This window comes from Bos indicus x Bos taurus, chromosome 2 (assembly GCF_003369695.1).
Source record: "Bos indicus x Bos taurus breed Angus x Brahman F1 hybrid chromosome 2, Bos_hybrid_MaternalHap_v2.0, whole genome shotgun sequence".
NCBI lineage: Eukaryota > Metazoa > Chordata > Mammalia > Artiodactyla > Bovidae > Bos > Bos indicus x Bos taurus.
Window position 1 is genome coordinate 118894087 of NC_040077.1, and position 24735 is coordinate 118918821.

Here is a 24735-nt window from a genome sequence, read left to right on the forward strand (position 1 = left end):
AACCCTTCCCGAGAGGCTCCTGGAAAACTCACTGGCACATTCGGACACTCGGGCACACCCACACCACACACACGCTTAGCTCTGTTTCCACATGTCATTCGCCCCATGCTCCATGGCAACGCTCCCCTCCTGCGGCCACAGCCCTGCCTTCTCGAGTTGTGCACCTCCTGTTAGAGGGTTGGCCATAGCAGCCACCCTTCCCCAGGTGGTGGGGACACCCCCTGGGTCTCTGGCTCCCATGGCCTCTCTGCCCGCTGGCCAACACACAGTCCCTCAAGTGTCCCTCTGTGGTTATTTAACGTCTCCTGACGATCATGCCCCGTGAGGTCTCTTGACAAGGGTCCTGCCTTTGTCTGCACTGCACAGGCGGCCGCTGCGTCAGCATTAGTCCTGTGTGAGCAGAGCCTGGGAAGCAGGGCTGGTCCTCTGCGGACCGGCCTGGTCCGAGGAGGTTTCGGGCCCCAAACAGGGCCTTCTTGTCCCTGGTACCCTTGCAGCTCTTTCTTCCTGACCCTCCCCTGACTGCATCCTCTGGAACAGCAGTTTCCGAGATGTGTGCCCGTAAGCCAGCCCCACAGGTTGGCCCTATCCCCAGACAAAGCGTTGATGTCGCGAGTTTGAGACACACTTTGTCCTGAGGTTCACAGCCGCACACCGGCATCTGGAGAAGGCCCACGGTGAGGGACTGCTTACCCCATCCAACCCAGTGACTCTCCAGTCCCCATGACTAAGGGATACTTGCATCACCTCACACCTCATACCAGTTTCTCTAAATACACTTCCTGATGTCACGGGTCATTAGCAAAGCTCCTCATCCTGCCGCTGTCACCAAGAGCTGTCTCAGGCTCGTTTGGCCCCTCTACCGCGAGGGCCAGGCTCAGGTCCCTGGCCTGCAGGCTGAGAAGTGATGGAGGCGTAGCTCTGACCTGTCACTCTCAGCCCAGGTATCGATTTATCTCTCCCACGCCCAAGCGTTCCGGCCAGCCCTGCCCTTATCCTGGCACGGGAGAGGTGCTCAGAGACTAATGACAGGTTCAGCAACAGGTTCCTACGTTCATTGTTCCTGCCTCTGCCTGGGCCCGGAAAGGGTTGCTGCACCTTCACACTGTGCTTCCCCAGCTGGGAAAGCACCGCCTGCCCGCGCCCAACGTCCACTGTGGGCTAGGACGCCGGTCTCTTTCCGGTGCCCCAGGCCTTGGGGGTGCTCGCCCTGACCACCCAGCGTAATGTACCAGACGTCACACACCGCCCACGTGGCCTGCAGTCGGGACCCTTAGCGAGGGGATGCTGTCTGGGCCCATCGTCCAGACTCAGAATCCAGTGTTTGCTCGAGAAGGGGATGATTCCAACTGATGATGGACTTGGGCCCTTTCTCTCCCAGCTTTCTCTCCCTGGGGCTTTCCTTCCTTGGCCAGACCACTGGATCTGTGTCCACCCCACCTGCCTGCAGAGCAGCGCCCGCAGCTGGTGGCGGTGACCTTTAGAAATCCCATCCAGTGTAAAGGCTGGTCAAGAGGTCAGAGCAAGACCCACCCACCCACCCACCCGAGGTGTTTGAGTATTCTTACTGACGCCTCCACGTCGGGGAAGGAAGTGGTCGTTGTCACCTGCAGTGAGCTCTCCATTCTGTGGGCAAGCTTCTACCAGGGTATCAATGTTAAAGGTCAACATCCCAGTGCATAACTTCAGCTCAGTGCCTCTCAGCTCCAGCACCCCCGTCAGTTCAGGGAGCTCAGGGTGGACGGGCAGAAAAAGGGGGGAAGTGAGGCTGACTTCCACGTGCTCTTCTTGGCGTCTGCACCCACTGGTATGATATTGTCCCCATCTTGCAGATTTGGTGCGGAGAGTTATTTGATCACTGATTCTTCCCACTGAATTGCAAGCTGTCTGAGAAGAGGGCCTTTGTCTTGCTCACCAGTATCAGCAGTGCCTCAGTTCAGTTCAGTTCAGTCGCTCAGTCGTGTCCGACTTTTTGCGACCCCATGAATCGCAGCACGCCAGGCCTCCCTGTCCATCACCATCTCCCGGAGTTCACTCAGACTCAGGTCCATTGAGTCAGTGATGCCATCCAGCCATCTCATCCTCTGTCATGCCCTTCTCCTCCTGCCCCCAATCCCTCCCAGCATCAGAGTCTTTTCTAATGAGTCAACTCTTTGCATGAGGTGGCCAAAGTACTGGAGTTTCAGCTTCAGCATCATTCCTTCCAAAGAAATCCCAGGGCTGATCTCCTTCAGAATGGACTGGTTGTATCTCCTTGCAGTCCAAGGGACTCTCAAGAGTCTTCTCCAACACCACAGTTCAAAAGCATCAATTCTTCGGCACTCAGGCTTCTTCACAGTCCAACTCTCACATCCATACATGACCACAGGAAAAACCATAGCCTTGACTAGACGGACCTTTGTTGGCAAAGTAATGTCTCTGCTTTTGAATATGCTATCTGCAGAGGCCTATTGGGTGAGCAATCAGTAGGGACTTAACGAAATACCTTAACCTCTCCTCTCTCATTAAGGGCGCGCTCAGCCATTCTTCCTACAGCTCTTCACCAGTTTGGGTGTTTTTTTTTTTTTGGGTGTTGTTGTTTTCTTTTACTTGATTGGATAATAAAGGAGCTTCCCAGGTGGTGCTGGTGGTAAAGAACCTGCCTGCCAGTGCAAGAGACTCGGGAGACATGGGTTCGGTCCTTGGGTTGGGAAGATCCCATGGAGGAGGGCATGGCAACCCACTCCAGTATTCCTGCCTGGAGAATCCCATGGACAGAGGAGTCTGCAGCCTACAGTCCAGGGGGTCACAAAGAGTCCAAGACAACTGAAGCGACTTAGCACCCACGCACAGATAATAAAGTCTTGATATTATTTGACATACTGGCTTTTCTCATAAAAGGGTCAGTTATTACTACTTTTCAATTAATTTCTTCCTAGGACAAATAGAATGTTGTAGAATTTAGCAAAAGAGGAAAAGAATCAATTTTTGAAAGATAGAAAAGGTTTTCTTGGCTATGAAAAAAGGGGGTGTATGTAAGTGAATTTTATTTGTGGAAATATGAATTAGCCAATATCACTAATTTTAAAATATTTTTCTTTTGTGCATATATTATGCTAATATTTTACTATGGCTGTGTCCTTAACTGACTCATTCCAGGCTCCTTGATCCTCTTAGTGTGTTAGATGAGTAATTTAGATGACGTTTCCAACTTATTTTCTGAATTCCTTGCTACTTAAGCCAGTAACAGGAATAACAGGTAGTTTCTTTGATTAAAAAAAAAATGTCAAAGGTTTAAAAAGAAAAAAGAAAAGGAAATTCCCTGGTGGCTCAGTGGTTAGGACGCCGCTTTCTTACTGCCAAGTGCCAAGGGCTCAGGTTCAGTCCTAGTCAGGGAACTAAAATTCCACAAACCATGCAGTGTGGCCAAGGGAAAAAAAAAAGTCGAAGAGTTAAAAAATGCAAAACGTACTTGGTCATGAGTCATTTAAAAGCAGGGCTTTCTGTCTTCGAGGTGAGAATTGAGAGGTCTGTAATACTTTGAAGGGAAACAGTTGACAACAGGGCTGATTTATTACAGGAGTTTGTTACATTTGTCAAGCATTCTGACACGGATTCTATTTTTTTTAATAATTTTATTTATTTATTTTTGGCTGTCCTGGGGCTTTGTTGCTGTTCGGGCTTTTCTCTAGTGTGGCGAGCGGGGACTACTCTCTAGTTGAGGGGTGTGGGCTTCTCTTGTTGCAGAGCATAGGCTTCAGTGGTTGTGGCATACAGGCTCAGCAGCTCTTCGGCATGTGGGATCTTCCCAGACCAGGGATCAAACCTGTGTGTCCTGCATTGGCAGGCAGATTCTTTACCACGGAGCCACCGAGAAAGCCCTAGAGTGCCCATTTTTGAAGATTTAAAATAAAACAAAAAACTTTTTTGGCCATGTGGTTTAGGGATCTTAGATCTTAGGGATTGAACCTGGGCCTTTGGCAATGAGAACACGGAGTCCTAACCACTGGACCACCAGAAAATTCCCTCAAGTGCCCCTTTAGGAAGTCAGTCTTGATTCATTCAATCAGCAAACGCTGACTGAGTGTCTCTGTGGTCCAGGCACCGTGCTTCGTGTTAGGGACACGAGGGTGCTATATCTCCAGCCTTTGTGGAAAGGACACAGAAGTGGCTGCAAAATAACCACCATTGAATATGATCAGCATGGATAAGGCTCTGTTAGAGGGTTGTGGTAACATAGAGGAAGCAGGGTACCAACGCCTGCCCCTTCTGGAAAGGCCCCCCAGACAGCTGAGACTTCCTCTCTTCTGCTCTACTTAGCTTTTCCCTCCTAGAGTTCTCTTCGACAAATTCCAAACATTCTATCACTCTCAGTTCAGTTACTCAGTCGTGTCTGACTCTTTCCTACCCCATGGACGGCAGCAACGCCAGGCCTCCCCGTACATCACCAACTCCCGAAGTTTACTCAAACCCATGTCCATAGAGTCAGTGATGCCATCCAACCATCTCATCCTCTGTCGTCCCTTCTCCTCCTGCCTTCAATCTTTCCCAGCATCAGGGTCTTTTCCAATGAGTCAGCTCTTCGCATCAGGTGGCTAAAGTATTGGAGTTTCAGCTTCAGCATCAGTCCTTCCAATGTATATTCAGGACTGATTTCCTTTAGGATGGACTGGTTGGATGTCCTTCAGTCCAAGGGACTCTCAAGAGTCTTCTCCAACACCACAGTTCAAAAGCATCAATTCTTCGGTGCTCAGCTTTCTTTATAGTCCAACTCTCACATCCGTACGTGATCACTGGAAAAACCATAGCTTTGACTATTACTTTACCTATAAATAATTCAGTGTACATCTCAAACAGATAAGGGCTTTAAAAAACAAACAAAACATAACCACAGTGCGAAATATAATTAACACTAAGTCCTTAGTATCATGTAATACCAGTGAGATTTTCACATTTCCCTTCTTTGCTCAAACGTCCTTTATGGTTGGTTTGAGTGCCATTCACAGCACTTGGTTGTTTGTCTATTGTAGTGCATGCTTAATATGTCAAAAAGAAAGCAAGAAGACAATAAATGGGACATGCCCATAAAGTAGGCTGTGATTTGGCCTATAGACAGAATCTTTAAATCCCCTTTAGGGAGTGGTATGGGAGGAGGCTTGTGAATTTTTCCTATAAACATTTCTATAGTGTTTGACTTGGTGCAAAGTGCATGTGTTATTTTCATATTCAAAGATAAAAATCTTAATAAAACCAGGATAATAAACTGATTTCCATTGCTTTTATTCTTTATGATGTCTTTGACCAGGCAGCTTTAAGTTCCTCCAAGAGCTTGGTCAGGGTGAACCCACCCGCGGTTTTATAGCGTGCTCTTTGGAGTGGAGTTTAGCAACAAGTTAAGGGTGCGTAGCTTGGGAAATGCATCAGTAAGGTGTCACTGAACTTGAACTTGGGCTGATTTTTAAATTGAATCTGATTATGGTTGGAGAATCTGGTGGATGAAAAACTTTGCAAATCTGTTGTTTTTGTACCACCACAGTGACTGGGCGTTAGCACATTGCTGTCAGTGTTTTAACACAAAATCTGTTTCCTTCTGCCCTTCCCCCGCAGGCTTCAACCATGTTAAGAGCCTCCTTGGCACCCATGTAAGTAACTGCTCTGAGGAACTGTTATTAAGGGGAATGGCTATGGGTAAAAATGGAATTCCAAGTGCTTTTAATCAATTCTCGTTTTAACTGCCTAATTTAGATGAATTCCTTTACTTAGCTGGAGCTCCATGTAGGTATTAAAGGAAATACCAGTAATTATAAGTAATACTTATCAAATATGTTTGGAATAAAGATTTTTTTTTAAGTCCCAAAAAATACTTATAAAAATGTCTTTTAAAGTTATTTCTATTTATGTTGGAAAGATAGCATCAAATGGAAAAAAATCATTGAATTTTTCCTATAATGTTTTATAGAGATCAATTTAATTTCCTGTCATAAGGCAGTCAACGCAGTGTTGCAGTGTTTACATTTCACGTTCTCTGCTGATTCACACCATGACCAGGGCCGCAGGGTGGGTCTGTGTTGTGCTGGAGCATTCCTGCCCAGGTCACTTAGGCTGTCCCCCAGGGGCGGGGGAGGGGGGGCTTCATCAGGCATGTGTGTTGCAGTAGCAAGGAAGTCGAGAACCTTTGGCGTGGACATGAGGATTAGGGTGGGTTCTGGTGACTCTGTGAGCCAGCCTTGGGTGGCGAGAAGTGGGGGATGCGGTGGGCTGGGTGCTGTGAGATTACACAGACACCTGCGCTTCATACAGCATTCCTCCTCCCTCCATCCTGCCTGAGCCCGACATGGACCCTGCACTTGGTTCACTTTGGTTGGTAGCTCTAGAATGTGGTGCTTATGAGCACAGACTATCAGCATTAAAACCCCCTTGGCCACAGACTCTGTGACCTTGGACCACTTTTATACCTCTCTATACCTCAGTTTCCTCAGGGACCCTGGGAGAGTGGCTGGACCACAGAAATGCCAGGTTGTTGAGCAACTTAGTTGGTAATATTGCCGTTGTTGTTCAGTCTCTTAAGTCATATCCAACTCTTTGCACCATGCAAGGCTTCCCTGTCCTTCACTATCTCCCAGAGCTCAGTCAAACTCATGTCCACCAAGGCAGTGATGGCATCCAACTATCTCATCCTGTGTCGCCCCCTCTCTTCCTACCCTCAGTCTTTCCCAGTTGGCTCTTCGCATCAGGTGGCCAAAGTGTTGGAGATTTGGCATCAGCATCAGTCCATCATTGGCAAGTAAATATGGCCCAAATAGGACAGTTTTTCCTCTTTCCAGTAGAAGCTCCCCAGCTATGGAACATCATCAAACTTGGTTTTTAAAATGGAACTTTTTTTTGTCTAGAAAAAGCCTGTTTGAATTAAAATTTTTTTTTTTTACTTTTGAAATAATTTCAGAGTTGCAAAACAGAGAATTCCCATATATCCTTCACCCAGATTCCCAGTGCTACTGTTTTACACCAGCCCAGTGTAGTTATCAAAATGAGAAGATTAATGCTGCCTCAGCACTGTCAGCTGACCTGCAGGCCTGACTCACACTTTACCGGTTGTTCCATTGTGTCCTTTCTGTGGACTGAGATTCACTCCAGGATCACACATGTTAGTCCTGTCACATCTTAGTTTCCTTTACTTCGAAATCCTTCTTCAGTCTTGGTCTTTTGTGGCCTTGACACTTTTGAAGAATACTGGCCAGCTATTTATAATTGTAATTTTTAAAATATTTGTATTACTTTTTAAACTCACAGTAGTATCTGCCTCTGGGAAAAAAGATCAAAATAATCAATGTGCCATGTACAGAGGTTTACCACTTGTTTGTTTTAAATTGAAGATGATCTTCCCCAAGAATGTTAACTGAGACCCCATTCGATGCCTCTTTTCTAGCTTTTTCTTCCGGGCACTGTAAGAGGATCTCATTTTGTCTTTTAAGAACTAACATTAAGGGAATTCCCTGGCAGTCCAGCAATTGGGACTCTGCACTTTGCGGCCAAGGGTGTGAATTCCAACATGGTCGAGGAACTAAGATCCTGTAAGCCACATGGTGTGGCCAAAAAATAACCTAGCATGTAAATTTTTTCTATAATGTACGTAATACATGCTCATTATAGAAATTTTGACTCCACAGAAACATATGAAGAAGAAAATTTAAAGAACCCCCAATCCTACCTCCCAGAAATATTAACCCAGTTTTTACTCCACCCTTAAAAACAAATGAAACCCTACATCTTTAGTCTTTTTACTCAGTTCTCAATGAATCCTCATTGAATATTAATATTCTCTGCACAGTACTAGAAGACTCATATTTTGTTTAGTTTTTAGTCTTTTTGTTTTGAAATAATTACAGATGCACCTGAAGTTGAGACCCCAGTGGTGACATCTCATCTGGCTGTAGTAAAACACTCAAGTGAGGAAATTAACGTTGAGACAGTCCAGACATCATTCAGTTTTCAATTTTTCTGTACACTCCAATGTCCTTTTGTTCAACAAAACAAAATGTGAGGTTGCTTGTTTTAAAGACAAGGCATCTAAGATGGTTCCTTCCATTTCTGGTGAACCAAATGCAGCTGTCGGGTCGTCAACACCTTATAGATCTCTGAACAGAGAGCTGTCTGATTTGAAACCTGCCTTAGCCTGAGATCTGACTCAGGTCCTCTCGAGGAGGGTTTGCAAATTGTCCTACTTACTACCCGCTTCACCGGCATGTCCCCACTGCCGCTTCCTGGCCACATCCTCCTACCTCCTGGAGGGTCATTGAGGTGCTCCTCATCTTCAGGGTTGTTTTCTGACCCCTGGTCTGTCCTTCGGGCTTCCCTGTGACTTAGCTGATAAAGAATCCGCCTGCAATATGGGAGACATGGGTTTGATCCCTGGATTAGGAAGATCCCCTGGAGAAGGGAAAAGCTACCCACTCCAGTATTCTGGCCTGGAGAATGCCATGGACTACAGTCCATGGGGTCACAAAGAGTTGGACACAACTGAGCAACTTTGACTTCACTATCCTTCGCATCCCCCCAAGCCTGTCCCTCAGGCTTGAGGGGGACAGGTTTTTAGGGAGGACCCTAGGGGCCTGCTGACACTAATAAGACTTTGGATTTTGCTCATAATCTTAGAACTTTGATGGGAAGTTAAGAGGTCTCCAAGGCTATTTCATCCCCATGGGGTGGAGCCCTGGTCTATTGTGCATGCAGTCATTTCCATAGCCATTAGGCAGACTCCTTGTTTTAGGAAAACTTTTATAGATCTTGGTACATAAACGAGAGGCAGAGCTGAGCCCGTTGAAGCTGGGATGGGGGCCTGGAACCCAGCCCTCTCAGTGGAGGCCTGGAGTTGATGCCAGGAGCACAGAGAGAGCAAGTGGACCCCTGCCCGTCCAGTCTGTCAGAGCCACTTGAGATGGGACGTCATGATACTCAGGAGGTATAATGAATGTGCCCTTGTGCCCTTTTCTTTCTCTTTGAACTTGTGTTGCTGAGCAGGAAACTGAAGGATGTCCCATTACTGCCCTCTTTGGATTATGAGAAACTGAAGAAGGATTTGATTTTGGGGAGTGACCGCTTGAAAGCCTTCTTGTTGCAGGCTCTACGCTGGGTACGTACCTTTTTCTTGAAGTGAAAAAAAAAAGACCATGCTGGTTTTCTTGACTGGCTCCCTTGCTTGTATCTTTCAACCCATCTTCTCAAAATCTTTCTTCCTGCTGCCCGCTGATACCAAGAGCTAAAATTAAAAAACCAGCTTCTGATGATCACTGTGGTCTCTAAAAAAAAAAACAAACAAACCCTTATATTGACATCATAGCTGCCATTACCCTCACTTGATGATTTGATACATGCAATTTCCAGGCCCTGAAGCCACCCTGTCCTCTGGCCCTTCCCTGGTTGTGAGCCAGACCCGCAGATGGTGGCGTTAGCATGTTAGAGCTCGGTGTCCCTCTCATACTGGCCCCCACAGAGACCTCTGGATTTAGGTATTCCCATGTAGCCACATCAAGAGAGAAAACTTACTAAGTCTTTAAGGAAAATAAAGCCTAAATAGCTGCTTTTCTGGGAATCCCCTGGGGGTCCCAGTGGTTAGGACTCCGTACTTCCACTACAGAGGGCACTGCTTCTGCCAAGGGGCAAGCAAAAAAAGAAAGAAAAAAAAAAAAAAGGCGTCATTAAAAAAATAAATGGAAATTTCCCTGGTGGTCCAGTGGCTAAGACTTTTCACTCCCAGTGCAGGGGGCCTGGGTTTGATTCCTAGTCAGGAAACTAGATCCCACATGCTGCAACTAAGACCCAGTGCAGCCAAATAAAAATGAACAAGTAAATAAATAAAGGGTTGCTTTTCTCCCCAGTCTTCAGATTGATCACAGTTAAGGCAGTGATTCCCAAGTCTGTTGGTCTCAAACGTCTTGACAGGGTCAAAAATTACTGACTCCCAAGCCTTTGGTGTCAAACCTCTTGACATGGTAAAAAATTACTGAGGAACTCAAAGAGGTTTTGTGTGAATTTTTCTCTGCCAAAATTTATAGTATTAGCAGTTAAAACTGAGAAAATGTATATTTATTAATTCATTTAAAATGAACAATAATAGGACGTCCCTGGTGGTCCAGTGGTTAAGATACCACACTTCCATTGCAGAGGGAGCAGGCTTGATTCCTGGTTGAGGAAATTAGAGCTCATATGCCGTGCACGTGGCATGACCAAAGAATAAAAATAAATAAATAAACACTAATAAACCGAGGACATAACATAAATACCATTTTTATGAAAAATAACTATTTTCCAAACTAAAAAATTTAGAAGTCTGACATTGTTTTGCATTTTTATACATTTCTTTAATGTCTGGCTTGATGGAGGACAGCTGAATTCTCATCTCTGCTTCTACATTGTCACAGTATCACACTTCATCTAGCCTCTGAGAAACTGATCATTAAAAAGACAAAACATATCTTAGTATTATTATAGAAATAATTGTGACCTTGTAGATCCCTCTGAAGGGACTCTGGGGACCCCCAGGGTTCCCCAGACTACACTTTGAGAACAACTGGTGCAAGCCAACACCAGTTCACTCCTTAACTGAACAGTCTACTCTGATTGACCCACAGTAGTGTCAGACATCTTCAGGGATCCCCACATTTTAGGCTATCTTGACATCAAAATGCCTTTGTGTCATTTCCCCATCGCTGGATAAAAATAGCTCTCCTCACGTGCACTCTGATGGCTGGTAGCACTTCCGGGAATGTGTTTTGGGGGAGCACTCTGCGTATGCATCCAGACTAGCAGGAAGAGTCCAGCGACCAGTCAGCATGTCTGCTCTGTCCAGTTGACTGGAGTGGGTGAGGCGACGAGAGTAACCTGCCTGGAGGTTTGCCACTGCTCTGGTTACCAGCCTCCCCGGGGCTCTTGGATTATCCACTGTGTTCTCGCTGTTGGTCTACGCTAGTGAGCCTCATGGTGAGACCTGGTGTTCCTTTGCTTACTGAATGACATTGTCATAGAACAAGCAGGAAAAACACACTGATCCTTATAAGATTCTGTCTGAGACCCCTCCAGCACCCTACCTCAGCCCCACCACACTAGCCCGGCAGAGGCCTCCAAACTCAACAGACGAGCGGTGGCCCCTAGGTGTGACCGTGAACAGCACGTGGGTGAGAAGACAGAGTGGCAGACTACCCAGAACTGAACGGTGCAGGTCCCCAGACGTAGGTGTCAGAGAGACTGGACCCGCTGCGGCCAAGGAGAGAAAGTGAAAGTCCCTCAGTCATGTCCAGCTCTTTGCGACCCCACGGACTATACAGTCCATGGAATTGTTCAGGCCAGAATACTGGAGTGGGTAGCCTATCCCTTCTCCAGGGGATCTTCCCAACCCAGGGATCGAACCCAGGTCTCCTGCATTGCAGGTGGATTCTTTACTGGGTGAGCCACAAGGGAAGCCCAAGAATACTGGAGTGGGGAGCCTAATTCCTTCTCCAGCAGATCTTTCCCACCCAGGAATTGAACTGGGGTCTCCTGCACTGCAGGAGGATTCTTTACCAACTGAGCTATCAAGGAAGCCACCAAGGAGAGGGGCACTGGGAAAGAGAAGGGAAGGCAGTGCCAGGGGTGCCCCACACAGACATGCACGCACACACAGTATCCTCAGCGGTGCTGTGCAGGCCCCCATAGAATGAGTGTGCTTTGTGGGCCCGGCGCTCACTCACAGCCCTCCCCGTCGGGCACCTCCCTCAGCCGGACCACGCATCCCAGCCCCACACCACGCTCACATGTCCCCTGAAGCCTGAGAGTCTGCTGATCCTTCAAGGACCAACTCTTGAGCCACTTTCAGGGGAAAAAAAAAAAACACAAAACCCTCCGTGCATTGGGGAGCTCTCCCTTATCTGGTCCCTTGCAGTCCCATCATTTTCCACTTTCACTGCTCAGGAGCGTATGTGTGTTAGGTGACTCCTACATCACCCATTAGGAGGTTCGCTGTAATTTTTCATTCACTGATATGTCAGCTGGTTGACCAGCTGCCCAGCTGGGTGTTACTCTTTTGGTTTGGTGAAAGGCACGGTTACTGGTGCCACCTGTGATGAGAAAATGCCTTTTCCCCACATTCACACTTGGACCTCGCTACTCTTGTTTTTCTTCATCCTAGCGCTTGACCACATCACATCCTGGAGAGCAGAGGGAGACCGTCCTGCAGGCCTACATCAGCAACGACCTGTTGGACTGTCACAGCCACAGCCAGGTCGGTGGGAGACGGGCCAGCGCCCAGCCGGGGCCTGCCCTTCTGGGGAGGGTCTTAGAAGGAGGAGGCCCTTCGTTTCTATGCATGTCTTTAGCAGAGTGATCATATGTCAGCCTGGGGCTTCTGTTAGCTTCTGAGATCTGCTGTCCACCCTGGACTTTGGCCCACTTTTCACTTATAATGCAGAGTCCTAATAAATAAGCTAGTACTGCCTGATTCAACTCTGCATCTCTTTTCTTTTTTTTTCCTCAAAGTCTCTGCTCTTGCCCTCATGCCACTGCTTACCATGAGTCTGAAAACTCAGCAGGACTTAGAATGGGCAAGGTAAAGAAGCAGATTCCAGTTTTCATCTGGGCCTGACTTTTACACATGTCTTCCACACTATTTGTATAGAGCTTTGGACCAGATGGGTCTAATGGTGCATTGGGGGAAGTATGGGGTTTAAAAGGACATGAACTGGTCTCAGATCTCTGCCCCACCAACAGCTGGCTAACGCCCTTAAGCAAGTTTCTCGCCTCAGGGAGCTTTCCCACCACTGAGTCACCTGCCTTGGGAGGTTGTGGGATGGTTGTGCGAGGTCACGTGGGGGATGGACGTGACTCAGCGCCCAATGCAGAGGGGTCCACAGTGGTGGTTCTCCTCCCCACCCCCAGCCCCTTCCACATTCTCAGCACCTGTTCCCACACCGGAGGAGCATCGAGAGCTTGGCTGTGGCCTACATGAGAGGATACCGTGTCTCATTATTTCACTTGCATCTTTATCTAGGATGCTCTAAAACCTTCATCTCCCTACTGTTAAGGGAGTGGAGTATATGTACCTCTTTGAAACCTGATGAAACAGCCCCTCAAGGATGCTTGTCACACATGATGTGTTGTGTACACACGTGGCAACCCTGAAGGGTTTTGCATTTCTTCTTTGTACATAATCTTATTGCTCCCATGAAAGAGTTGTGTTAAGTATGAAAAATAGTCTCTCAAATTCTAGAGTTATTTTCTTTAACCTTTTTTTTTTGTTGGTATTTGCAATGACATTCGGAGAAGGCAATGGCACCCCACTCCATTACTCTTGCCTGGAAAATCCCATGGACAGAGGAGCCTGGTAGGCTGCAGTCCATGGGGTTGCTAAAAGTCGGACACGACTGAGCAACTTCACTTTCACTTTTCCCTTTCCTGCACTGGAGAAGCAAATGGCAACCCACTCCAGTGTTCTTGCCTGGAGAATCCCAGGGATGGGGGGGCCTGGTTGGGCTGCCGTCTATGGGGTCGCGCAGAGTCGGACATGACTGAAGCGACTTAGCAGCAGCAGCAGCAGCAATGACATTGAATCTAGCTGAATTAGGCACTGAAGCAGCTGAATTATACTCTCCTGACTTATACACTCAAATCCAGTTGAATTGAATCAGAATTCAATACTGATTGTTTCTGAATTATGATATTTCATTGAATCTAAGATGCAGTTCCCCCTGCCTCACGCTAGCATCTATAAGAATAGCCGATGGCCTGTTACAGTTTAATTGGCAGTGCAGTTTTCTTTCTTGGTTGTGCATAAAAAAATACGTCCTCTAATAAAAAGTGTCTTAGATTTTATGATACATGATATTTGTCAAAAGGCTGTAATCTTTATAGCCACTGAAGATATCATATCTTCCTCAAGTCTTTTTTTTTATTGGTATGGCTTATTTATTTATTTACTTTTCAATAAGAAATGAGCTGGAGTTATCTTAAGATGTCAGAGAATCTGCAGAATGGGGAAACTCCTTGGGAAACATGGATGCCATGTCACCACGACACCAAAATAAATTGGGATATAAGTATTTGTCTCGCAGCTTGTTTATCCGTTTATGTATCAACAGACACTTGAGTTGCCTCTCCCTTTTGGCTATTGTGAATAATGCTGCTTTGAACATGGGTGTGCACATCCTCACTCTTGTCTTAATCAGTTCCTTATTTTTCTTTATAGTACCCTCATTTGCATATGTCCCCAGAATAATAGTGTTTGATTTGGGGTTTGCTGAGTATCAAGTACAAACCTTACTCTGCAAGGAATGGGTACTATTTCCAGGTTAGATGAAGGCACCTAGGGGAAGGTGACATGAACAAAATTGCTAGATTATAATTAGACATAGCTCCCCTGGGCTCTTATTGGTTCCTCTGGGGACATTGGTAGTTAGAATCAGGAGAGAGTCTGGGGAAGCACAGGGCATCTGGCAGGGCTGAAATGTAGCCCAGGCACTGGTTATCTGGCAGCAGTATGTATGGCCAAGGGGAATGGTGAGGCGCTCTAATTTGGGTTTTAAGCTCTCCTGGTCTGCTCATAGTTCTCAGGAGTTGATCACACTTCTGTCGGGTGAACAGACTTTCCACAGCTGGTCCACGCAGCAGGGTGTGGAAGGGGAGCTGAAACTTCACCAGCATGTGGGCAGGGCTGTCCAAGTGCACATGAGTCTGGGCTCACCAGTCCAGGTATGTCGCACTCTGCTTGCAAATGTGTTACATGGTGAGCTACTGTGGAACCCTGGCTGTATTTACCACAACTGCATAGTCTGTGCCCTAGCAGAAACATGCCTAAGTATAATCCCAACAGAAGTATGCCATATGTTCAACTGTAAGAGGTATAAGAATGTTCATAGCAACAGTATTTATAAGAACCAGAACATTGGCTATAACCAAATGTCCATCAGGAGTAGAATGGATAAGTCATCTGCGATATATTTTTAAGATGGGATATATTGAGCCATTGGGCCATTGGGCTTCCCTGGTGGCTCAGATGGTAAAGAATCTGCTTGCAATGCAGGAGGCCTGGGTTTGATCCCTGGGTGGGGAAGATTCCTTGGAGAAGGGAATGGACAGAGGAGCCTGGCAGGCTACAGTCCATGGGGTCACGAAGAGTCGGACATGACTGAGCAAATAGCACTTTCTTTCCCTTTCATGCATTGAGCCATGGGAGGGAGCATACAGCATACAACATGGATGAGTCTCACAAACATGATATTGAATGAGAAAAGTCAGATATAAAAGAATAAAGCATAGCCGGGGCTGGACCTGCTTGTCACGAGTGGAATGTCTCTTGCCGGCTCCTGGCAAAGCATGGCTTTATTTAATAAAAAATTTAAAACAGAACTAACCCACGATATAAGAAGCCAGGAGAGATGTTGCCCTTGGTTGAGATGAGGACCCTCGGAGGGCGTCTGGGGCTTGGATAATCCGTTCCTTTGTTGTTGTTGTTCTGTTTCTTGATGTGACTGTCCATTAGCCACATGTCCACTCTGTGAAAACCTGTCAAGCTGTATACTCATGATCTGGGCAATGTTCTGATGGGTGTTATATTTCAATAAAATTTTTACCTAAACAAAGATGGCACAATGGCAGTAGGCATCTTGGGGGTGACAGCCTTCAGTATGCCACTCTCCTGAGTCAGTCATTCAGCCTGCACTGGTGGCCCTCCACCTCTGGGCCAAAGCTGCCTTCTGGAAATCTCTCTCCACCAAACATATATTGATTCCTTTCACCCCTTTCCTGAACTGGATCTCTGTTTCCAACATTCTATAATTGTCTTTTTGGTGGAGCACAGCCTTTAGTTAATAGCTTCTAGAGAAAGGATAGATTGGGGGAGTATATTTTTCGAGGCTGTGTACGTCTGAAAATACCTTTATTCTTTGTGTAGAGCTCTGGGTTGTAAATAATCATCCTTCAGAATTTTGAAGATATTGCTTCACTGCCTTTTAGGTTTCAATGTTGCTCTTGAAAAGTCCAAAGCCTTTCTAATTCCTGACCTTTTGTATGTGAACTGTTTTTGTTTTTCTTTCTAGAAGCATGTTGAGTCTTTTCCTTTTCACCAGTGTTAATGAATTTCCCATTGATGTCTTTCATGATATGTATTTAATTCATTTTGGGGGAGCACTTTTTGAGCCCTTTCAATCTGACAGCTGTAATTCTGGGAACTTTTCTCGAGTTATTTTGTTGATTTCTTCTCTTGTTTTCTCTGTTCATAGGCAGGTAGGTAAGGGTTTGGTTGCCAGTATTCTGGGAGCCAGCTAGGAGAGGAGGAGGGGGTGGCTGTTGAGCATTTATTCTGCTGCTTTGACGTGGAAGCTCTGCTCACCTGCATCTGGTGTTCTCCATCCAGAGACCTTCTGTGTGGCCCTCAAAAGAGAGCGTCCCAGGTGTGTGGTGTGGGGTGCACAGGAGGACACAGAGCAGGAGCAGCATGTGGGACTGAGCTACTGATCCTATAGCTTTCATTCCTTCTTGATTTTCCTCCAGTTCTGGTGACTTCTGAGAATTAAGTGATGTAAACCGGGTAATTCCTTCCTCATTGCCTGTTTGGCATTCTTGGGTCTGCTGAGTGTGTTATCATCCTGCATTCCTGATCCCAAAATTGTGTTGTCATGGTTTCTGGTGCTATCTTCTCTGTCCTGGAAAATATCTGTCTCCTTAAAAACTCCATTTACTGATGGTTTTATGGTGGTTTTGGAGGAGCAAAATTAGACGTGTGCTGGGTCATTCATTCTACCTGGAAAAACATCAGCAACAATAATAGCAAACAGCATTGCCTCCTTGGAGTCAGTCATCATTGTAAATGCTTTGAATACTTAACTCTTCTACTCTGGGCCTGAACAACTTTTTTTTTAATTTAATATAAATTTATTTATTTTAATTGGAGGCTAATTACTTTACAATATTGTATTGGTTTTGCCATACATTGACATGACTCCGCCACGGGTGTACATGTGTTCCCCATCCTGAACCCCTCTCCCACCTCCCTCCCCATCCCATCCCTCTGGGTCATCCCAGTGCACCAGCCCCGACCATCCTGTATCATGCAAAAAACCTGGACTGGCGATTCATTTCACATATGATAATATACATGTTACAGTACCATGCTCCCAAATCATCCCACCCTCACCCTCTCCCACAGAGTCCAAAAGACTTGAACAACTTCCTTTTGCCAAGTCATAGAAAAGATCAGTTGGAAATCAAAACTGAATCACCTAATAAATTCACGCAGAGGGAGACTACAGCAGACCCTCAGAGCAGACACAGGCTTCTCTCTCACTTGTGTTTACCTCCATTGTTTTTCCTCGTTTGACGTTTTGATGTCCGCCCCCCACCCCACACAGAGGAGTGTGCTTCAGCTGCTGCAATCCAAGAGTGAGGTGGTACGGCAGTACACGGCCAGGCTCATCAATGCTTTCGCATCCCTAGCAGAAGGTAAGATGTCAGCTTTTCTTGTCAACTGGAAAAAAAAAAAAGTTGAGGATTATGTTTTATTTGGCTGACAAAATGGACAAGCCAGAACACGGCATGTCAGATAGCTCTGAGAGACTGCTCCGAAGAGATGAGGGAGGAGCCGGGACATATAGGTCTTTTGGCAACAAAGACCTGGTAGCTGAAACTTCAAAAGATGACTGTTAAAGCCAGATCTCTTCAGGAATTCTTTCCTGGTGGCTCAGCAGTAAAGAATTCGCCTGCCAATGCAGGACACGTGGGTTTGATCCCTGGGTCAGTAAGATCCCCTGAAGAAGAAAATGACAACCCACTTTAGTATTCTTGCCTGGGAAATCCCAGGACAGAGAAGCCCGGAGGACTACAATCCTGGGGGCTGCAGAGTTGGACACAACTTAGAGACAAACATGTATGGGAAGATGCAGGAGTCTGGGCTCACTGAAGTCATTCCTTTGCTGTGCACCTCAGCTGTCTGGGGCCAGTGTCCCGCTTTTCTCCATCCTGAGCCCCCTCAGGGCTCACCGTCCAGGGTGGCTGTAGCGACTTGATGGCTCCAGCATCCCTTGTTTACTGATACAGCAGCAACATTTTCCTTTTTCATTGATATCTTCAAAGAGAAGAGCTAGGTCTTGTGGCTATGTTTTTCCCTGGGAAAAGAAACATTCCCCCCCAAGTTTCTTAGCAATGACATGTGTTTCCTTAATGTATTACTGTTAAATGCCTCTAAAGTCTTTTGTGAAAGTTAGCTGTTGTCAGAGCAAATTTTCATGGTTTTGGAGTTTATTTTGTCAGCCTCCAGTTTTGTTTTGTAAGCTTTCTGGTATCATAACGTAGTACTTTTTAGATTGCTCTCAAGATAGCGGGTAATGCATTCTCTGCCATTTTCTACTTAAGGCAAAATAAGGTTGTTGGAATAATTAAAGTGACTCCAATAAGAACTGTACCATTTCTTGTAAAAGACTAAGCCTCTTAAATCAAGATTTGAAAATTCCAAAACTAAAATGCCACCATAACAGAATTCAAAATGATTTTACAAAATGCCATTATCTTCAATAAATTCTCATTTGTTTGAGCTCTTTTTAACATGAATAAAGGGAGTTTTAGATTGTGACTATATGATACTCCAAAAATTTTCTCATTTGTTTGTTCTTCCATCCATTTAGCAAACATTTTATGATTAGCCAGCGTATGTGCCAGAGACCATTGATATAATATTGTTGAAATTTATGTCTGAAATTAATGTAATCTATATCAAGATACAAGTTTACCATAGGCTAATGACAATTCAAGGCTTATAATAGGGTCCCAAGTGTGGTTCCTAACTTCTCCAGGCCATTGGTATGTCCAGAAAGTACTACTTGGCTGCCTCTAATGTTAAGACTAAAGGGCTCATAAAACACAGATCCATCATCGCCTTGTGATTTGACTTTTGGGCTCAAGATCGTGGGTAAATAAAAGACAGTGCTCCCCACAAGAACACAGTGATGAATCATGTTCAGATGACAGAAAAAGTGGTTTTCTATTCATTAGTTGGTTGAATGAAACCAACTTGCAGATTAAATATGCTTTACTAAGTTTTCTAGAACATAAAACCACCTGCATTCTTGTTGTGTTTAGTCACTAAGTTGTGTCTGACTCTTTGCAACCCCACTAACTGTAGCCCGCCAGGCTCCCCTGTCCCTGGGATTTCCCAGGCAAGAATACTGGAGTGGGTTGCCATTTCCTTCTCCAGAGGATCTTTCCGACACAGGGATCAAACCCGCATCTCCTGCATTGGCAGGCAGATTCTTTACCACTGAGCCACCAAGGAATCCCAAACTCTACATGTGTTATATGCACAGTTTTCATAGAAAGTGGCTTCAGAGCAGAAACTTAACACAAGATGAATCTCTTACTTGTTCATCTCTTGTCATATTACCAGGTCGCCGCTACCTCGCCCAGAGCACAAAGGTGCTGCGGATGCTGGAGGAAAGGCTGAAGGAGGAAGACAAGGATGTCATCACCCGGGAGAATGTTCTTGGGGCCCTGCAGAAGTTCAGCCTCAGGTGCTGACCATGCAATAGGTCACGGTGGCTCCCATGAGATCACCTTGGGGGGTTCTTAGCCACTGTTCTGTGCTTATTTGTTCCCAGTGACAATCTAAGGGATGGGTGATATTTTTCAGTGAATACTTAGAAGAGATTGGGTGACTTTCCAACTAGAAAGCTTATCTTGAATCCCCTAAACCATCCTTTGTTGTTGTTGCTCAGTCGCTCAGTCATGTCTGACTCTGCAACCCCATGGACTGCAGCACACCAGGCTTCCCTGTCCTTCACCATCTCCTGGAGTCTGCTCAAACTTATGTCCATTGAGTTGGTGATGACATCCAACCATCTTATCCTCTGTTGCCCCCTTCTTCTCCTGCCCTCAATCTTTCCCAACATCAGGGTCTTTTCCAATGTGTCAGCTCTTCAAATCAAGGGGCCAAAGTATTGGAGCTTCAGCATCAGTCCTTCCAATGAATATTCAGGGTTGATTTCCTTTAGGATTGACTGGTTGACTCTTTTTGCTGTCCAAGGGACTCTCAAGAGTATTCTCCACAGTTCGAAAGCATCAGTTCTTCAGCACTCAGCCCTTTATGGTCCAACTCTCACATCCTGCTCCTACATGTTAAAGCACCATTGTATCCTCCCAATGAGTGTTATCTCATGCTGACAAGATGCTAGATGCTAGATTGTGTCTTAAGCCATGTGCAAGGTTCGGAAATAAACACAGGAATAAAACCCGATAGAGCCTCAGCCTGCCAAATGCTCAGAGTTCATTGTGGGAGACAGGCATATAAATGCACAGGCACAGTCAGCGGGGTCAGTCGCCCTTTGGAAGTCAGAGTGGAGCTTCCTGGTTCCTTGTCCATTCATCTCAGCCTGCCACCCTATGGTCTCAGCCTGGACCCCCTCATGACATGCAACTGTTCCACATTAGAAATTTAAAAATCAGACACCTCTTCTTGAAGCAGAACTGATGTCCTCCCAGAGCGTTTTTGTTTTGTTTTTTAGCTGACAGCATTGTTAAGGTATACTTTGTTGTTGCTCGGTCATGTCTGCCTCTTTGCGACCCCATGGGCTGTAGCCCACCAGGCTCCTCTCCATGGGATTCTCCAGGCAAGAATACTGGAGTGGGTTGCCATGCCCTCCTCCCGGGAATCTTCCTGACCCAGGGATTGAATCCGAGTCTCCTGCATTGGCAGGCAGATTCTTTACCACAGAGCCACCTGGGAAGCCAAAGGTGTACTTTTACATACCACAAAATTTACCCATTTTAAGTGTACAGTTCAATGATTTTTGGTATATTTACAGAGTTGTACAACCACTACTACAGTCTAATTTTAGAACATTTCCATCATCACCAAAAGGAACTTCATGCCTCTTTGCAGTCACTTTTCACTTCTATTCCTCACCTGGGCAGCCACCACTGTTTTCTGTAGATTTACCTCGACTGGTGTGTTCTTTTATGACTGGCTCCTTTCACTTGGCATACTGCTTTTGAGGTTCACACAGAGATAGCATGTATCAGCACTTTCTTCCTTTGTGTTGCCGAGTGATAGGCCATCACATGAATAGGCCACATTTTGCCTTTGCATTCATCAGTTGATGATACCTTACTTGCTTCTACTTTTTGCCTATTATGTGTAGTGCTGCTGTGAATATTTGCATACAAGTCTTTGTTTTCTTTTCTCCTGGGTAGGTATCTAGGAGTGGAATTGCTGGGTCATATGCTAATTCGTCCAGCATTTATATTCCCTGATGACACATGACTTTTTATTTGACTATTAAGAATTTTATTACCTTGAGTACCTAACTTTTTCTGTAAGTCCTCTTGTGAACACATTGCCTTCCCATCAGATGTGGTCAATATTTTACTGACTCTGACTAATAACCTGGGCTTCCCAGCTGGCGCTAGTGATAAAGAATCTGCCTGCCAATAATGCAGGAGACATAAGAAACACTGGTTCGATCCCTAGGTCAGGAAGATCCCCTGGAGGAGAAAATTGCCACCTACTCCAATATTCTTGCCTGGAGAATCCCATGGACAGAGGAGCCTGGTGGGCTACAGTTCACAGTGTTGCAAAGAGTCAGACATGACTGAGGTGACTTAGCACACACACTAATAACCTAACACCTGAAAAATGACATACTCTGAGTGTATATATGTTTTGTAGGGGGAAAGCTGTAGTTATGGCTGTAGATATATAGACCTGGCAAAGTTCTCTTTTCCAGGTCCCTGCTAATGAAAGTTTCTTTTTCTACCTGTATGAATTAAGAATTACAAATGATCTGCAGAGTTATTACTTCATTAGATCACAGGAACATAATTCTGTTTGTTTATAGAGATAATTTAGCTTAATGTTGACAGTATTTGAAAAATTTGCAGAAATTTAATAACTATAGTTATTGTAGTGCTTAGTCCCATCAGTTCTTAAGGCTGACATGATGATATCCACCATAACAATGTGATGGTGCCTTGGTATTGTAAGATTTTACACCGGGACATTGGGTGGAAAATAATTCCATATAAATTGTATTATCCAGGTTATTAAACTACCCTTATTCTATAGAGATCTGAATCAAAATGGTATTAAGCTGGTTTTATGTTCTTTTTTGTATCTCTGTATTTTTATATAGCTCAGAGTGCCTACACTGGATTATACAGACTAGATTTTAAGTAAAAATATGTTTGTCAGTGAACTATTTCTGTGACTCTGTTTCCTGGGTTAAGTAGACCAAAAGCTATCAATAAATATTTATGAAGTATTTGAGGTGATACTCTGCTAATTCTATATATTGAAATAGAAACTTTCAAAGTAGGAAGTCTCCTTACTGCCTTATTTTTCTTTAACCTTTTAATGATACCCCTGAAAGGTAAAGAGTTTATTGTTAGGAATTCCTTGGAGATCCTGTGGTTAGAACTCTGTGCTTTCACTGCCGAGAGGGCATGTATTCAACCCCTGGTGAGGGAACTAAGATCCCACAAACCACGCGATGTGGCCAAAAGAAGAAGAAAAAGAATTTATTGCTGTAGTTTCAGTTGTATAGGTCTAAAAGTAAAGCAGTCCTTTGAGTCCGTAACCTCTATAAAGTTCCTTTTCTGATATGCACTCACACTACTGTGTTCTCTTACATGGAAGGTTTCTTACCGGCTTTAATCACCTGTCGGCTATCTCATCCTAGGCGCCCACTGCAGACAGCGATGATTCAAGATGGCCTCATCTTCTGGCTGATTGACATCCTGAAGGAGCCCGACTGCCTGTCTGACTACACGCTCGAGTACTCGGTGGCCCTGCTCATGAACCTCTGCCTCAGGAGCGCAGGTCTCACAGCCCTACTCCCCTCCCCGAGCTCTGGGTTGGCTTTCATTTTTCCCTCTTAGAAAAACTCAAAACAGAGTGTGAAGCATATCCAACTAGGTGTAAAGCTATTGAATCCCTAAAGCCAACATGCCACCCTGGCCTTGGAAAGAAGAGTTTATGTTATTCAATTATATGCAGTATATATATTAAGAGAAAATTGAATTACATTATATTTTTCTCCCTCTTTGTTACATTATTCAAAGGTAGGAAATGAAGAATTATGACCTGTTTTATCTGAAGACAGAGAAGTACATTCCTAAGATTCTATGGGATTAAGTTGTGGCATTAATCTGACGTTACAGCAGAGCAGTGACGTTCAACCAGACTCCCTGCTCTTAATCACAGTCGCCTTTTCCATTCCATCTCCTAGAGATGGGAATTCCCATGTGACATCTCTGGTCATTTATGTCTTGATCAATAAAGGGAGTAATTTTCACTCTCCCAACAGATTCCACCCCACTTAAATGATCTGTTTCCTGAAATGGAAGAAGCCTCCTTAGAAGAGCTGCCCTGAGCAGTCCCAGTGTTAGGAGAAGGCTACCTAGATAAATAGCTCAGGGGTACTTGTGAGAAGCACCTTCCCCCTCAGATGCTGTGGAATCTGAACCACCTGTGTGTTGTTGACTGACTAAAGGACTTCTTTCAGAGTTCTCTTTTGAAAAACAGCATATGCAAATTTCCTAGCTTGAAAGCATTTATCAGGTTATAATCAGCTTTTCTTGATTATCATCAGTTTATCTTCAGTGATTACTATGATGTTTAGAACCACTGAGACAGCCGTTGGTTTTTCTGTGATGGTGTGTGCGCTTGGGAGGAGGACATCGCTCTTCGATTCCTTGTGGTTCCTGTAGTGAGCGGCTCTGTGCTCTGCCCGAATGATAAGAACCACTGGGACTATGTTGCCCTGTACTGAGCTACTTAACTTCTACGTCGCCTTTTGAGGTGGACCCTAATGATTTCCAAGGGACCCCAGAGGGAGAAACAGGGCCCCACCCAAGATCACCCAGCTCATAAGCAGAGAAGCCGAGATATGTTTTTAAATCTGCCTGACTTGTGCCTCTGAGTTTAGACGTGACCTGTTCTGTTTTGCTGTTTTTCTCCTAAAGGGAAGAATATGTGTGCCAAGGTGGCGGGCCTGGTGCTGAAAGTCCTTTCGGATCTGCTTGGCCATGAAAACCACGAGGTACCCAGTCAGCGCCGCTGGCCCCGGGCTCATGGGAGGGCTGGCCCTGGGTACTTACCTCATCACCTTCCTTCAAATATCTGTATAACCTGTGCCAGAGCTTTCTGTCAAATTTTGGAACCCGGAGCAGGAGGCGGCTTCCGGCTTCCGGTGTGTGAGCACAGCCGCCATCGCTGGTCTGTGCGGCTCTCTCCTGGGCGTTATTTTTTTCCTCCTCCCCCTCTCCCCGCCCCTTCACCCCTCCCCTCCACTATGGCGTTCCTCTACTGAGTTTAATATATGGCCCTGGACGTGTACATAACCTGGTAGTGTATTTAATATTGTGGGCATGATTAATTTGTATAAATAGCAGTGCCCTCTCCATCTCAGTCTTTTCTTACTCTCTTCCCCGCGTCTTTAGGTCCTTTCTCCGTTGCTCTCTGTCCATCTAGAGCCTTCACTCTCGCCACCACACAACAGCCCCCTGTTGGCAGCCCTTCTGTTTCACTCGTCCAGCCCCCAGGGGTGTGCCTCCCCGCCCTTTGCGTCCTCCGTGGACATCTCCACCCTTACCCCTTGAAGACCCAGGCCAGGGCGTCCCTGAGGTGTAGACACTGGTCAATGCCTGCTCACCCTGTACGTCAGGGTCCTGCCAGGTTGTCCTGCGGAGTGGCCGGCCTCGCTTCTACCCTCGCCTGTGTCCTCCCCAGCCCTGGGGAGGTTTTCTAGC

General features: G+C 45.7%; 1 protein-coding gene across 8 annotated transcripts in view; it reads left to right on the forward strand.

Annotated features, from left to right (window-relative positions):
* Positions 1-24735, forward strand: part of ARMC9 (armadillo repeat containing 9) — a 178616-nt gene that overhangs the window by 44299 nt on the left and 109582 nt on the right. For all 8 annotated transcript variants that reach the window (XM_027516141.1, XM_027516155.1, XM_027516110.1 and 5 more), the window contains 7 exons: positions 5587-5621; positions 8998-9109; positions 12140-12232; positions 17352-17442; positions 19379-19502; positions 22665-22804; positions 23950-24026. In XM_027516141.1, the coding sequence (XP_027371942.1) occupies positions 5587-5621; positions 8998-9109; positions 12140-12232; positions 17352-17442; positions 19379-19502; positions 22665-22804; positions 23950-24026 (672 nt within the window). The remainder of the gene's footprint in view (positions 1-5586; positions 5622-8997; positions 9110-12139; positions 12233-17351; positions 17443-19378; positions 19503-22664; positions 22805-23949; positions 24027-24735) is intronic.